This window comes from Pelobates fuscus, chromosome 4, assembly GCF_036172605.1.
Source record: "Pelobates fuscus isolate aPelFus1 chromosome 4, aPelFus1.pri, whole genome shotgun sequence".
NCBI lineage: Eukaryota > Metazoa > Chordata > Amphibia > Anura > Pelobatidae > Pelobates > Pelobates fuscus.
Window position 1 is genome coordinate 32,189,917 of NC_086320.1, and position 16,682 is coordinate 32,206,598.

Here is a 16,682-nt window from a genome sequence, read left to right on the forward strand (position 1 = left end):
TGCCTAAACCTTTCTCCATAACACCATAACACTCGGTGTCTGAGCCTGTCTTCATACCACCACTACACTCTGTGCCCATATCACCACTACACTCGGTGCCCATACCACCACTACACTCGGTGCCCATACCACCACTACACTCGGTGCCCATACCACCACTACACTCTGTGCCCATACCACCACTACACTCTGTGCCCATACCACCACTACACTAGGTGCCCATACCACCACTACACTCTGTGCCCATACCACCACTACACTCTGTGCCCATACCACCACTACACTCTGTGCCCATACCACCACTACACTCGGTGCCTGAGTGTTGTGTTTGTACACATAGCCTCCAACAATTTAAGCCGTCCTCAATTTAAGCTTTCCAAAATGATTCAAGGCGGTCAGAAAAAATTTCCAAGAGATTTACAAATGTCACCATTAAAGTCATCGAAAAGTTTTGTATACAAATCATTTGGAAAGCTTTTTAAATTGAGGCCTTGGGCCTCGATTTATTATTTATAAATAAGCTTTTCAAACTATTTAATATTTATTTATAAACTTTTCAAATGCTGTGATATTTTTATGAAATATTGTACATATATATATATGTTGTATTTTCATATTTTAATATTTTAAACATCGTGTTAAAAGTTTATTTAAAAATATTACATATTTTCAAGTCGAATAAAAATATTAAACTGAGGCCTGAAATCAATTGTACATATCAGTATAGAGGTAAGTATGACAAAAAGGCTATTTGGAATGTAAGAAAGAAGAAAGTTTGATTGAAGATGGAACCTTCAGACAGTTATAACTATGTCTGGACTCTGGGCATTGCAGACAAGATATGAAAGGACTTCAGAACTTGCATAAAACGCACATCAGAAAGGTATCAAATCTGTACAAAGAGAAACTGGGCTGACTGCCAAGATTTACAGAAGTTCAACATATTTGGCAAAATGATATATATAAAAAAATATCCCTAAAATGATAAAAATAAGAAGGTTTTAAATGGAATTCTAAAATTGTATTTCAGGATGGTTAAACCTGAAGCAATCTTGTATCCAACATTTTATTTATAATTAGTTATAATTAAGTATACCATTTCTACATCCTGTTTGAGGCAATTTATTATGATATGGAACTGATACTTATCATTATTACCTAGACTGTATACAATCTGATTTAGAAACAAAATCACATTTATAGTTAGTTATGTGTATGTAACCCCTTAAGAACACATGACATGTGTGACATGTCATGATTCCCTTTTATTCCAGAAGCTTGGTCCTTAAGGGGTTAAAACTGGTGCCCAAAATTGCACCACCGTATTATGGTGGGGTCTTACCAACTGATTGATAAAGAGGTAAAATGATATTTTGATCATGTCCATCAGTACCCCATTTTATACACATAACACCTTACTAGCTTTTACAATGGCAGACCGACATCGCATACTGTTGCCTAGTTTGTGATTTATAATTGTTCCCAAATCCTTTTCATTTAATGTTATAACTAACTCACCCCCATTTAATATATAAGTGGCTTGTGGGTTCCTTATTGAATATGCATTACTTTAAATTTAACTTTATTGAATCTTATCTTCCACTTTCCTGTTCAGTCTCCCAATTTGTCTAAATCCCTCTGTAGGGAAGTTATATGTCTGGGTACAAATCTCTTAAATACCCAGTGGGGTACCTCAGGGATCTGTACTTGAACCCATTCTCTTTAATATTATTCTTAGTGATATTGCAGAAGGTCCTGATGGTAAGGTATGTCTTTTTGCTGATGATACTAAGATATGTAACAGGGTTGATGTTCCAGGAGGGATAAGCCAAATGGAAAATGATTTAGGTAAACTAGAAAAATGGTCAGAGTTGTGGCAACTGACATTTAATGTGGATAAGTGCAAGATAACGCATCTTGGACGTAAAAACCCAAGGGCAGAGTACAGAATATTTGATAAAGTCCTAACCTCAACATCTGAGGAAAGGGATTTAGGGGTGATTATAATTGATGACGTAAAGGTAAACAATGTAATAGAGCAGCAGGAAGTGCTAGCAGAATGCTTGGTTGTATAGGGAGAGGTATTAGCAGTAGAAAGAGGGAAGTGCTCATGCCATTGTAAAGAACACTGGTGAGACCTCACTTGGAGTATTGTACGCAGTACTGGGGACCGTATCTCCAGAAGGATATTGATACTTTAGAGAGAGTTCAGAGAAGAACTACTAAACTGGTTCATGGATTGCAGGATAAAACTTACCAGGAAAGGTTAAAGGATCTTAACATGTATAGCTTGGAGGAAAGACGAGACAGGGGGGATATGATAGAAACATTTAAATACATAAAGGGAATCAACACAGTAAAGGAGGAGACTATATTTAATAGAAGAAAAACTACCACAACAAGAGGACATAGTCTTAAATTAAAGGGGCAAAGGTTTAAAAATAATACCAGGAAGTATTACTTTACTGAGAGGGTAGTGGATGCATGGAATAGCCTTCCAACTGAAGTGGTAGAGGTTTGCACAGTGAAGTAGTTTAAGCATGCGTGGGATAGGCATAAGGCTATCCTAACTATAAGATAAGGCCAGGGACTAATGAAAGTATTTAGAAAATTGGGCAGAGTAGATGGGCCGAATGGTTCTTATCTGCTATTATCACTAATGAAAATATGAAAGGATTTCTATAACCCTCACTTGCACAGTATTGCCCTGAAGATGCTAGGAAGGACAGACATTCACGGAAAGAAAGATGTTTAATTGGCCCCCAGTATAGCTGATGCCTATCACAGTCAGTAAAGGTGTAAAGATTAGGATGTCCAAATGTTCATGGTTAGAGAAACACAAGTCAACCCAAATAATACTCAAAAAAATCTAATATATTTGTGTAACTAGAATCCTAAAAATGAACAGAGTGGTAGAAATAGAAGCCTTTTATAGATACGTAACCCAGTTATTAAACTGTAAAAAAAGGTATCTGTGGGATTACACATGACAAGTGCACAGTCGTTGACCAGCATTGCCATAACACTTACCCCCACATCCCCAAAAAGACACGAACACTGACTTATCTGATTGGAAAAAATAAGTCCACAGCTTTATTAACTTATTAATAAAATATAACAAAATAGGGTAATTGCCAAAGGTCATACTCGTATGTTCACCCCCGCCCCCCATTCATAAATACCCCCTGGCAATGACGTCACAAAAAAATACATAACTATATAAATAACATGACATATAACGCAGCCGTTCCATCGGCCCCATAACAAACTGATTAACGGTAGGGGTGTACCGAGACACCCCTACAACCCCAGTTTCGGAGCCACCAACCAACTGAAACATTCCTGCCTAATCCATATTAACTTAGCCGTGCCCCACTTCCTACTCCATCTGCCCCCCAAATTGAACCTGGCCATGCCCCGCCACTTTGAAGAAACTGGAAAACTACAAACATAAACAACAGGGAGGGAGAGAAGGACAACTAGCAGATAAGTGCAGGGTAATTAAGATGGCCACTACCTTAAATGGCCGGTATATATATCCCTAAGAAACCCTGCCCCCCATTCAACCCACTGACCTAATTGACAAGGTTGCTATGCCAACTTCCTGGCCTTGTCAAGGCCCATTCCCCTCTCTTCGTTGTTCCATGGGCTACACAATCGACTGTACTGTCAGAGTAAATATAATACAGAACCTTAATTTTATTAAATGGCAGTCGGTGACCAGGATTGGTGTCTGTATTGGTGTCTGTAGTGGACGTGGGTGGAAGAGTGAATGATGAATTGTGTTGAGTTGATAATGACATGAGTAAGGATTGATGAAATTAATCTAAATGTTGTAGTTAGGCACCTATTGTTTGCCTTGTGAATCTCCGAGAGTGGTACGGATATTATTTAGTGGAGGTGTGATGCTCTGTGTGATGTTAGCATTCTAAATCCATGGAAGTAAACAACTATAACTTTGTTGCTTTTTACTTAACATAATAACTTCAACAGTAATGCGTTTCTATTCATTAGTACCACCGTGGAAAGTGACTTCAACCCAGTAAGTGGAGCAGTTCTTGACAATTTCCAATAAAATATCTTACATACTTACATGGCGATGTGGACATATCACAGTCATAAAAATGTATCTCAATAAAGCTCATAAAATTATAATGTGATTAAACTGACATTTTAATATTGCATTATTCATGAGATATTTCAACATACTTGTACCATCCTGAATTTGCATAATAAATTAGTTCAGAAGATATAAAAGGCCGGGATTTAGAAGCTTGATTTTTTTTCACATTAGTATTGCATTATTGTGCAATTGCAACAGTGGTTTTAGAAATTTGGCCATTATGATAGCATGCTGCCACAATGTCTCAAAGCCACTTCACCACTTTCTTAACTGATCACCACTTTTAGCCATGGAAAATATCCATGTTATCGCTTTATCGCAACCTTCTTTGTAAATGTTCCGTGTTGACTGTTTTGTAGCCTTGTACATCATGCATGAGTAGAGGTAGTCATATATAATACATTATTATACAAACAAGTTGCAGTGACCTAATTTAAAGGCTTAGCAGAAGATAATAAAATTAAAGCGAAAGATCCAATTTTTAAATTTTATTACAAAAATACTGTGTGTTAAGATTATGTTTCAACAAGGGTGAGGCCTGACTGTCCTGCCGACCGGACACATCCTGAATGAGCTCCAGCACACACTCTAAAAAGAGCAAGTTTTGCCAAATATTATACCATCATCGATTATCCTGACTCACCCTGTGGTGTTCTGGAGCTGCTTGGGGTGACGCCGACGCGTGTTTTTATGATCTTGGAGGTCTGCGCTGCCGGAGGACAGTGAACAGACTGGGCGGCCTAGTCCAGGAGAGTGGAGAAGTGGCTGATCTCTGCCCTTGATCCATGCTGCTCTCTTGTGCCCCCCTTTGGACCGGTGGGGGTGATGCCGGTCTACCCTGTGGAGGCTCCCTGATATTGTCAGGGCGCGTGGCACATCCGCAAACCACACAAGTGGAATACTACCGTACATAAGATGGTGGGCGACCCGTGTTCCCGCAACACCAGCAGAGCTACAGACACTATCCTGCACCATCTGCAAGGTCTCTTTAAGTCCTTCTGGAAGTACTTGAAACCCACTGTGAGTACAGATCGGATAAGTGCCGAGTGCCTACCGCATGCAACTAAGCAACTGGAGGGCGGCCTATATCAGACCTGGGCGTCCCACTGCCACAGACCAAGAAACAGCTTGAGGCTGACAGTACAAGTTATAGGACTAATCCCCAAATCACACTGAGCTGGAGGACCACTGAAGGGATCACAGGAGACCACACAGGACTTCCCCGTTTGTCACACTGAGATCACACACCACCACTCAAGATCAGGCATAGGCTGATCACACAGTTGGGCCCAGGGATGCCTCTCTTTGGCAGGACTCATAAGCAACACACATAAGGAATTCAGTCAATCAGCAGTTAGCTTGCGTGTCCCTCTATCTCCCTATGGAGCTTATATTCATGACAAGATTGGGGGACCTCCTAGGGGTTTTTATTAGTAGATAAGTCCTCTATTGATTCTCTATCATTATTCACTGTCTATTCTGCAGCTCAATATGAATAAGGATACTCATATTATAAGCGTTTCTTTTACTATACACCTGTTGTATAACAGGTTGTGCATATTGCTTGTTTAACTATAACCTAAACAAGTGCATTAATTTAGACATACAATGCTAATCTATCTTTACATGCATTGATTTTGCTGTGATGTCTTTCTATTCCTGTCTGTTGATCTATGCACTGCAAAATTAAAGAATTATATTTAAGAAAAAAGATTGTTTCGATAGGTTATATTATTGTCTATTTTTCTTAAGCAGTTTGCAGATAGCAGAAGTAGAGTAATACTTTTAAAAAATCTCCCCATTACTCAGTTTATGATGGGAATTGTTATAGACAACAAACTATGCAACAATGTGCAATGTCAATCAGCAGTGGCCAAGGCCAGTAAGGTATTGTCATGCATGAAAAAGGGCATTCATTCTCGGGACGAGAATATCATTTTGCCTCTCTATAAATCACTGGTAAGACCACATATTGAATATGCTGTGCAATTTTGGGCACCTGTTCTAAAGAAGGATATCATGGCACTAGAAAAAGTGCAGAGGCGGGCTACAAAATTAATAAAAGGAATGGAACATATCAGCTATGAAGAAAGGTTAACAAATTTAAACCTATTTAGTTTAGAAAAACGTCGCCTGAGAGGGGATATGATAACATTATACAAATATATTCGGGGCCAATACAAACCATTGTGTGGAAATCTATTCACAAACCGGACTTTACATAGGACACGAGGCCATGCGTTTAGACTGGAAGAAAGAAGATTTCGTCTAAGGCAAAGGAAAGGTTTTTTTACTGTAAGAACAATCAGGATGTGGAATTCTCTGCCTGAAGAAGTGGTTTTATCAGAGTCCATACAGATGTTCAAACAGCTACTAGATGCATACTTGCAAAGACAGAATATTCAAGGATATAATCTTTCAATGTAGGGTAATAACTGCTTGATTCAAGGATAAATCTGACTGCCATTCTGGGGTCAATAAGGAATTTTTTGTCCTAGCTTGTTGCAAAATTGTGCTTCAAACTGGGGTGTTTTTTTTTTTTTTTTTTTTTTCTTCTCTTTTGGATCAACAGCAAAAAACAGGTGTGAGGAAGGCTGAACTTGATGGACGCAAGTCTCTTTTCAGCTATCTAACTATGTAACTATGTAACTATGTACATGTTAGGATTTAAAATGATAACACTAAGTCTTTCTCTTTTAAGAAAACAGGTTGTTTTTAAGTTAAACTTGGAATTGTGTCACTATGTCCACGATATAATATTTTTAAATGATTGAATTTGTGAATTATTTTGCTATTTAAAAAAAAAAAATAATTATGTATATAATTTATTCTTGATATTATAATATTATGAAACAATTATTTAAAATGTTCATCCAAAAATATTAAATCATTTGAAAAGCTTACCAAAAATACTATATTGAGGCCTTTGTTAGTTAAAACTAACATTATTTACATAGGAGATTACCGTGTGGGGGCATGGTTGCATTTTTGTAATTTGTTACATTGTTATGTGTGTGTGTGTGTGTGTGTGTTGTGTGTGTGTGTTTTGTATTTTTCTTTTATGTATCATTTTTTAGATGCATACCCAATAAACAATACATAAACAATTCACATTTGTGTTAAATGTTTTACCAAAAAAGAGTTGTAGACATGTTTGGACACTGATTCACACCATTAGTCTCAGAGTTTGGCCTCACTTTATAAAGCTTTCCAACTGATTCAAAACTGTTAAAAAAAAAAAAAAAAAAAAAAACTTTCTTAGAAATCTATCCCAAACTCCCCAAAAGACTTTAATGGTTGATTTCTGTAGCTAAGTCGTTTGGAAAGTTTTTCTAACAATATTGAATCAGCTGGAAGGCTTATTAAATCGAGGCTTTGGGGTTCAATTTAATATTGTTGGATAAAGTTTCCAAATAATGTAATATTTTTTTGTGAAAATATTAAAATAGAAAAAAATATACCATATAAAAAAATATACCAATACATCAAAAATATAAAAATATTGCAAAATTAAAATATTTAATATAACATATATCACTTAATATAACACATGATTATATAATTTCAAAAGTTTATCCTAAAATATTAAATCATTTGAAAAGCTTATCCAAAAATGATAAACGGAGAGCTTTATTTGTGGTTTTTTTTTGTTTGTTTGTTTGTTTGTTTGTTTTTCTAATTTCAAACCAGCACCAATATAAAGTGAAGTTCACAAAATATCATATCAAGATAAAATAACACATTTCACCAAAATAACGTGCTTGTGAATAGCCAAGAACCTAGGCCTTGATTTAATATTTTTGATTAAACTTTTTAAATTATTTATGGAAAAAAAATCTAATATTTCAGTATTTTTTTTTTATGCATTACAATATTTTTAATATGTCCTATTTGATTAATATTTTTGAAAAATAACTTTAAAAGTTTATCCAAAAATATTAAATATTTTGAAAAGCTTTCGAAAAAATGTTAAATGCTCACAGTCTGTTAGAAAAGCTTACCAATAATGTTCATGGGAATTTTTGTTTTTTATAGATTTAAAATTCAAAATGTTTTTCTAAAAGAGTTGGATCATGTGAAAAGCTCAGTTTATTGGGATTGGGGGGTTAATATTTGGTGCTATCTTATTTAAAATCAGCTATTTACAAAAATAATCGATTTAAAACACACAAACACATATATATCTATCTGTATTCTTTATTTTTGTTGTGTTCAGATTAACAATACAGGCTTGTCTAGCCACAACAACATTCACAAGCTTAGCTATCTATATTCTTAAATGAGATCTATAATATGCATACATATTACAATACATTGCTTAGCAACTAGATTAATGAGATTAATAAGTGGAAGATGATTAAAATGGGATTGGAAAGACATCTTATTTACGTATCAATCTGAAATTTCTTTTGCACGTTTTCTAATCTTAATAATTAATATAATTCAAATTTCATAAATTGTTTATCTTGTCTGCTTTAATAGAACAATTAAGCATGTGGAAAAAAAGTTGACTCTTAAGCTTTATTAAAATAAATTAATTTGTAAATCAAAGTATAAATCATAATTTTAACGCTCACAATTTTAATGTCCAATTGTCTTAAAATACTACTTTTAAAGTGTGGGCTTGACTTTTAATGCCTTATTTCGACAATGCATAACGTACGCAAAAACTATTGAATAGAAGTATTACATTTGAAGTTATGGATTTTCTGCAAATCAGTAGACTTTGTAGCTTCTGCAGTGACTTATGTCCAGGCTAAGAAGTCACTAAATAATGATGCTTACCTATATTACTAGTGCACGGCTGTTCTTGTTCCTAAAGCAATGTTTTAGGTGCACATTAAGTGTTTCTAGCAGTTATAATTCAATTGGCATCTTCCTACTGTAGACACCAAATAAGCGAAATATAAGTAAATTAAAGGTAGTAAGACGAACACTTCTCAGTAATGAACTACTGATAAACTAGAGTAATTATTGTGAATCATGGGGGTTGAATGGTAAGTACTCTTATAATATTGTAAAGTGCTACGTAATCTGTTGGCGCCATATTAACAGAATCAGAACAAGACCAAAGCACACCACAGCTAAAATATCCATATACTATACACAGAATTATCTTCTTAAAAAAACACATAATAATAATAATAATAATAATAATAATAATAATAATAATGAGAAGAAGAAGAAGAAGAAGAAGAAGAAGAAGAAGAAGAAGAAGAAGAAGAAGAATAGCAAACAAGACCTACAAAGATCCCATTAAGAAAATTAGATCTCTCCTTGTGAGATGGTATGGCTAGGGCACCCTAAACAAAAGTGATTTAACTCCTAACTGGCAGAGAATTTAGCAGTGAGACTGCAGGGATATTATCTATGCACCAAAACCACTTCATTCAGCTACATTTGTCTTGGTGCTTAGACTGTCCCTTGAAGTCAAGACATAATATCCTTATTATTGGGACAAATAGGGAAACACTGCAGGTTGGTTTAGAACCATTTATTGAAAGATTAACTAAACATGGCATCTACTATGTGGGAGTGCTTGGAGTGGCCGTTTAAGCAGTAGTATTCATTTTTGTTTTTGCATTTAACGATGATGAGAGTGATGTTTAAAAGGAGGCAGAAAAGTAATCTACTGTATTGTTGTGTAACAAGGACGGAGAATGTTTTTGATATAGAATGTCTATACATTTAGTTAAGTTAAATGCCTGTACAGTGTAAGATCCACTTTCTCAAAGTGGTTCTTTTATTTCATGGATCCCAAGGACCAGATGTTATCGTATGGACATCATGGAATAAAAAAAAAAATCTGCCCCCAAAAACCTTAAATATATATATTTATATATATTAATTTTAATTTTTTTTTTTAATATAAAATACGTTGTGAATTGACCATGGTAAAAAAATAATTCTAATTCTAGAGAAATTACAGTCCCCCTTTAAGTGTGAAGAGCAATTTTGGGGTAAGGTTCTAAAACTGGAGTAATCAGGTACAAAAGACTGCAGGCGATTTATCAAGACAAAATCAGAGGCTCTTCTGGAGCAAAGTGCTAAATAATAGATGTGCGTTTATTCTTTAAGGGCAGCCAGGGACGAACGAAATACCCTTTTCCGTCCCTGCATGTAGATTATTTTAGTTGTTACAACTGCCAGTAACAAATAAATGCACATCTACTAAACACGAACCAACCACCAATGAAACCAAAATAACATTCTTCAGCATTTAGCATTTTTCCCAAAATAGTACCATTGTCCTTGATAAATCTTTCTCTTGATGCCCTGGGGTTTTAAAACATTTTTAAGCATATAGTTTACATCCATACGCTACTTTTTAAATAATTATGCTTTTTTTTTTTTCTCTTACTAAAAGTATTGCCACTACGTTTTATAAATAAATATAATGGTACAAAAAAAAAAATGTTTTCTTGGAAATGTACGTATGTTAAATGTGCTATTGTTGTAATTCATTGCACAGACTTAAACTGTCAATTAGACGGACATCTTATAAAAAGATACTAAAACCAGTATCCTTTTCATCTTGATAGTTATCTCTGTAAAAGATGTTTCTAAGAGGTTAATTGCTGCTGTTAGTTTTTGATGGCCATTTCTGGTGGTATTGTGATTTGATGATGCAATTAGATATATTTAGTTGGGTTATATAATGGGTTTGATCAAAAGAGCATTTGACTTGAAAGCAAAACAGTGATGCACATCTAAGGGTGAGTGGGTTTGTTGTATGTTTTATAATATATTTACAGTTAATATGTATTTTCAAAATTGTGTAGATGGTGGAACTGTCACCAAGGCAAAATGTAGAAATCCTTATAAACAGTATTTATTGATTATAAATATTTTAACATGTATTTTTTCATTTTTTTTTTTTTTTTTACGTGGGTCCTTTTAATGATATTTGGGTTTAGGCATAATCTCAAGTAATAAATAGTGCCAGCATTATTGGATCTCTGTGACAGTGGTGCTATCATAAAACAATTCAAACTATTCACGATCCACCATTGAGCTATGAGAATTTATTTGAGGCTTGCGCAGAAGAGCAATTAAAGTTTGAAATGCATATGTCATTAATCTATCTAAAATATACAATTAAATGTATGTGTTCACAGGCTTTGCGTTTTTTTTTTTAGTTTGCAAATAGTCAAATCCATGGCTCGTTTTTGCATTGCCCCACCCACATTTTAATTTACTTATTTGCTTGGAAAAATATAAAAACAAACAAGACTCAGACTTCAGCATCAAATGTTACTGACCCATTTCTCAAAAACAACTCATACAGTGAACTGAGCACAAAATCTTTAGAGCGCTAGCCTTGGTGATTTCATGAAGCACTGGGAGTGTAATGATTCTTAGATTATTTAAAAACATTAACTTGCAATTATATTTGCAGTGATATAGAACTATATGACTAAAGATATACACAAACATATGGAATAATTTAGTATGCCACGCTGTCTTTAAAATAAATAGTTCCTTAATTGAAAGAAAGAATGAGCGAGGTGTCTAGAAGGTTTACATGATACTATGAAGGGTATTTAAAAAACAAAAAAATTAATTAATAAATAAAAAGATAGAAATTCCACTCTTTTTTTCTCGAGACCTCATTGATATTCACAGGTATAAAAATCTTTATTATCAGAATATTTGTATAAAAGTAGGCTTGCATCCATCAATAGATTGTAAAAAAAACAAACAAACAAAAAAAACCTAGCATAACAAATAAGTAACCTAGATCTTGCAGAACTTCAGAGCCATCAAGATAGCTTACAAAAACAAAGAATGATATTGCTTGTTCATACAGTGCATCGTAAAAACTGCATATATATATCATTGGTAATGATCCTTAAATCCTGGATTCCTGACAAGCTCTGATGTGCTTTTCGGGATTGGTTCATATTATGAATTGCATGGAATGCTGTTTTGACTTGCGATGCAAGATGTCCAAGAACATTGCATTTAACCCAAGGGGACATATTCTTTTTGCATGTGCTTCCCCCTAGACTCTGGCTGCTCTAACAAGAAATTCAATAAATCTGCTTCCAAACCATCTTGCACAAGCTTTGCATGTCCAGTCTGGGCCTGAGGAAATTAACAAGCGAATAGAGCATACCATCGACTTGCGAAGTGGAGATAAATTAAGAAGAGAGCATATCAAGCCTTTCTCACTGATGTTTAAAGACTCCAGCCTGGAGCATAAGGTAGCTGGGTCTTGATAGCTGCTATTTTCAAATTGAATTGTCTAATGTCCACATGACTAGTGGAGAACTAGACTGGATTACTTTTGATCCTTCCACAGATCACATTTGAAAATTAGATGAATTTAAGGGAAGACATAAATCTTTTGTTACTGTGCTTGTTGACTCGTTGTTGTCCGTCAACATAATTGTATAAAAAATTTGGACTGTACTATACCCCCTCTCACCCCCCCCCCCCCCCCCAGCTCTGCTCCACAACTATTATGTTTTTAAGCTAGGGGAAAAGAAAACACACAAATTTCCTGTCTTTAAGTGTCTTTGCTTACAAATGTATTTAATTTCAGGTGTCAACTGGTTATTAAACCATGCTCTTTCTATTGTCATGTCCGTTTTAAGCATGCTTTATGTATATCATTTCCTGTAAAGGCTGCTCCATTTTAATAACGTTATTTAAAATAATGTGACATTGTCATGGATTGTTTATACTTGCAATTCAGTCTATTAGGTTGAAGCTGTAAAATAAATGTGTGGGTTTACAGGCTTAAAAGATATTTATGTCTTGTCTTCTGTTGAGCACGTCAATGGTTAGTGCTATCGTAGGAATGTGTAGAAGATGTTGACACAGGTAGATGTCCATCCCATGTACTCATAGGAACAAAAACTACAGACATCACCATGCTTTGTGTTCAATGCCATCATGTGTGTTCTATCTGGGCACAAATATGTAGGTTATCAGGATGGTTAGAATTGGTTGTATAAAATCAAAGATTATTCCATATAAAAAGTTAATTTGTGATAAAACGTTAAACATTAATGTTATACAACTAGGATTCTCACATCATCCTAAACTGTTACAAAATACACTTGTATGAGAGCTCTTGTTCTGAAATAAATGTATTTCGATATGTTTTGGGGTGACTGCTTTGGAGATAGTGTTGGGGAATATCAACTGGAGAAGGTCTATCAAAAGAAGTATGTTATCTCCATCCACCAATGGGTTAATGTGTTCCGCACTATAGTCCGTTTCTAAATATTCTTCAATAAGTGCTTGATTCATATGTTCTTACATGCCACAATTTAAAAAAAAAAAAGAAGTTGGGTATTATTATAACATATGACTCAACACCGTTTAACAAAATATCAACATTATATTCTTAACGTTATATTATTATATCACATGAACCTCTGCGATTTGTCACCAATTTGACTGGAGTCTCACCGTAGCCTATAGTGCATTTTTTTCTACTCTTATTCATTTTTGCATTTTACAGTTTGTATGTTTTAATATATTTTGCAAATAATCTCTAAACATAAACTTTTACTGTAGAAATGACTTCCCTTCTTTTGGGAATTTGATTACCTTCATGGAGTAACAAGCGTTAAATTAAAAAATTAAACTACAGAAAAAAAATGCTACATTTTCCTTCTTTTGCGGGAGGTTAGATGTGATGCATCAAGTGATTTTACATTTGTTCTCCTTTTTTGGGAGGAAAATGTTGCCCAGACCTTCTTTTTTTTCCATTATCGAATAAGCATACTTGTATTTTTTTCAATATAATTTTTTGAAAACTTACTTGAAATAGCTGACTTGAAATAACTTGGGCAATACTTGTCCACCTCAGCAAAGTTTTTAAAATATTATTTATTTGCCTAATTTTGAATACCAGTTGTCAAATCACAACACTCTTAAAGGGACACTCCAGGCACCCAGACCACTTCTGCCCATTAAAGTGGTCTGGGTGCCAACTCCCAACACCCGTAACCCTGCAAGTGTAATTGTTGCAGCCACATGGGATGGGGGCTGGAAGGGAGGGGGGCAGTGCACGGATTTGTTTTCCTGGCACTGGAGGGTCCCTTTAAGTAATTCACTTTGATTATCCAGCCCAAGCCACACCTCCCCTGACTCGCACAGCCTCCAAAAAAATTTTTATTTTCAATTACAGCACAGTGTTTTAACGTTTGAAGTTACTATCGCCTGCTCTGTAAATTGAATGTTAATCACATACATGAGGTTCTTGCAGGATCTAGAATGCTATCAACAAAGCAGGAGACAAGAAATTCTAAATTAAGCACAATGCACAAGAAGTTAAGTAAAAATGTGTAAACTCTTTTTTTCAGCAATGCTTTGTGAATTACAGCCAGGGGAGTTGGGCTAAGGTTGCATAAACAAAGTGATTTAAATTCTAAATCACAGACAATTTAATATTTCAGGGCATAATCTATGCACCAAAACAACTTCATAATGCTAGATTTTTTTGGGGGGTGCTTAAATTTCCTCTATAATTCTATGGATAAAAGGAAGTTTTATGTCTTAGAAGAGCTGTGGAGATGTTAACAAACGCTGTCGAAAATGTAGGCAAAAATATGTCAGAGAATATGCTTTTTTGTTTTTCTTCTATTTTGTCCTAATATTACCAAACAGGCTCCAATCTCTCCAAACCCATACAGGATTATCCACTACTTTGTGACTGTTTAGTGAACACACATTGATTAATATATATTAAATAATGATGTATTACAATTCAGCAGCTACAAACTACTGACAGCAGACTATGTCTATAGAGGAAAGCTTGCCATAAATGTACATTATTACAAGCTTGCTTACATTCACAGTAGCAGCTCTAAAATACTTAAAGGGTTACTCAAAACCTTATTTTTCCTCATATTTTTTAAGGCCTAATGCCCTATTGGGCATTATTATTGTTTAGGTCTCACCACATAAATGCTAAAATAAAAAAAATAAAAAAACACTTCTCTTCCTTAATATGGAGACATAATGGTTATGGTAGTCTATAGTATGTACATGAATTGCTTCTTTGGAGCTAGTCATTATATCTGTAGTTTTTGGGGGATACTTATTGTTTTCCTTCGCTATCTCGTACTATTCTTTGAGTTGGGAAGGATAACAAGCCCATTTTAAAGCTCAGATGGGGAGAGAAGAAGCACAAAGAAGATTATAAGCTATCTCTTGGTATTTCAAACCAAACCTGGGGAACAACCCTCAGCTTGCTTATGACATACTGTAGTCCAGTTGTAGCCCATTCCTTTTATATTATTATGTCTCTTCCATCTGTATGTTGTGTTTTTGTTGTAAATGTTTTTTGAGGGGGAAGGTTGTGTTCAGGTGATTGCCGACCGCTGCCCTGGTTCAACTCTTGTGCAAGTGTGACAATGTTGGGTGATTGCCAGTTTGTTGGAAAGTGATCATTTGTTCCTAATTCTGTCTATAATAGATTTATTATAGCATTTCTATTATCAATATGGATTTGATTCTAAGATGTGGTTTCACAAAATTTGAACATGGGTTTTAACTTGAGCATTTTTCTATATAGACCAAGATAGAGTGGAACTAGCCACAATGTGGAATTTGCACAAGAGAAAGGGGAAAATAGCCCAAAATAGCCCAATATATGCCTTGGTATCGCCTGAAATGTATAATCATTCAAGTTCTGCCAAGGGTTGATATATCCCAAATTAGGGTAGGTGGTTAATTTTAACCACTTAACGCTCCACTCTTAAGGTTAATAGTTTTTGGGTTTTTTTCCACTTTCTCTTGTGCCTGTTTTTGGTGGGTTAGAGGGATTCCCACCAGAGTGTTGTAGCGGGATTACTATTGATACCACAAATATTTGAAGCGCCTTTATCACACAGATTACTGTATATATTTCTAGACAATATGGAATTTGCCTAGAAATGCCAGATAGTTCATCATTTTTCCCCATGCAGGAATATACATCTGGCCGATTATAAATAATGAACCAGTTGTTTTTTTCTTTGGTGTAAATGGGTACGTTTCCTGGACTAGGCACAGGGATAACATGTAATCAAAAAATATAGTGATCTATCTATCTATCTATCTATCTATATATCTATCTATTGATCTATCTATCTAGCTATTGATCTATATATCTATCTATCAACCAATCAATCTATCTATCTATCTATCCATTTATCTATCTGTCGATCTATCTATCTATTGATCTATCTATCTATCTATCTATCTATCTATCTGTCTATCTATCTCTTTCTCTCTCTCTCTCTCTATTTTATGTATATCGGATATCTATCTATATTTATGTAAAACATACATATAAATCTTTGATTCTCTTTTAGGGTTTTATTTCTTGGTGTGAGTTTAAATATTAAGTCAACACTTTATAATTTTCTTTCTTTTCTTTAATATCCATTTGCTTGACATACTTTTGGTACATGCTAACACGATACAAAATTATATATTATATATGTGCTTTAACCTTGCTTGGTGTCTGTTTATTTATTAAGTGTGTTTTCTTTTCCTCTAAGTAAAATTACACCTTAAAACTACAATTTACCGTAATAATTTAAGGAATTTAAAA

The 16,682-nt window shown here is 34.7% G+C and overlaps 1 protein-coding gene across 1 annotated transcript in view; it reads left to right on the forward strand.

Annotated features, from left to right (window-relative positions):
• The window catches only part of ADCY8 (adenylate cyclase 8), a 278,636-nt gene that overhangs the window by 187,139 nt on the left and 74,815 nt on the right, over positions 1 to 16,682 (forward strand). Inside the window, exon 8 of the mRNA XM_063451052.1 lies at positions 12,133 to 12,330. Within this exon, the coding sequence (XP_063307122.1) occupies positions 12,133 to 12,330 (198 nt within the window). The remainder of the gene's footprint in view (positions 1 to 12,132; positions 12,331 to 16,682) is intronic.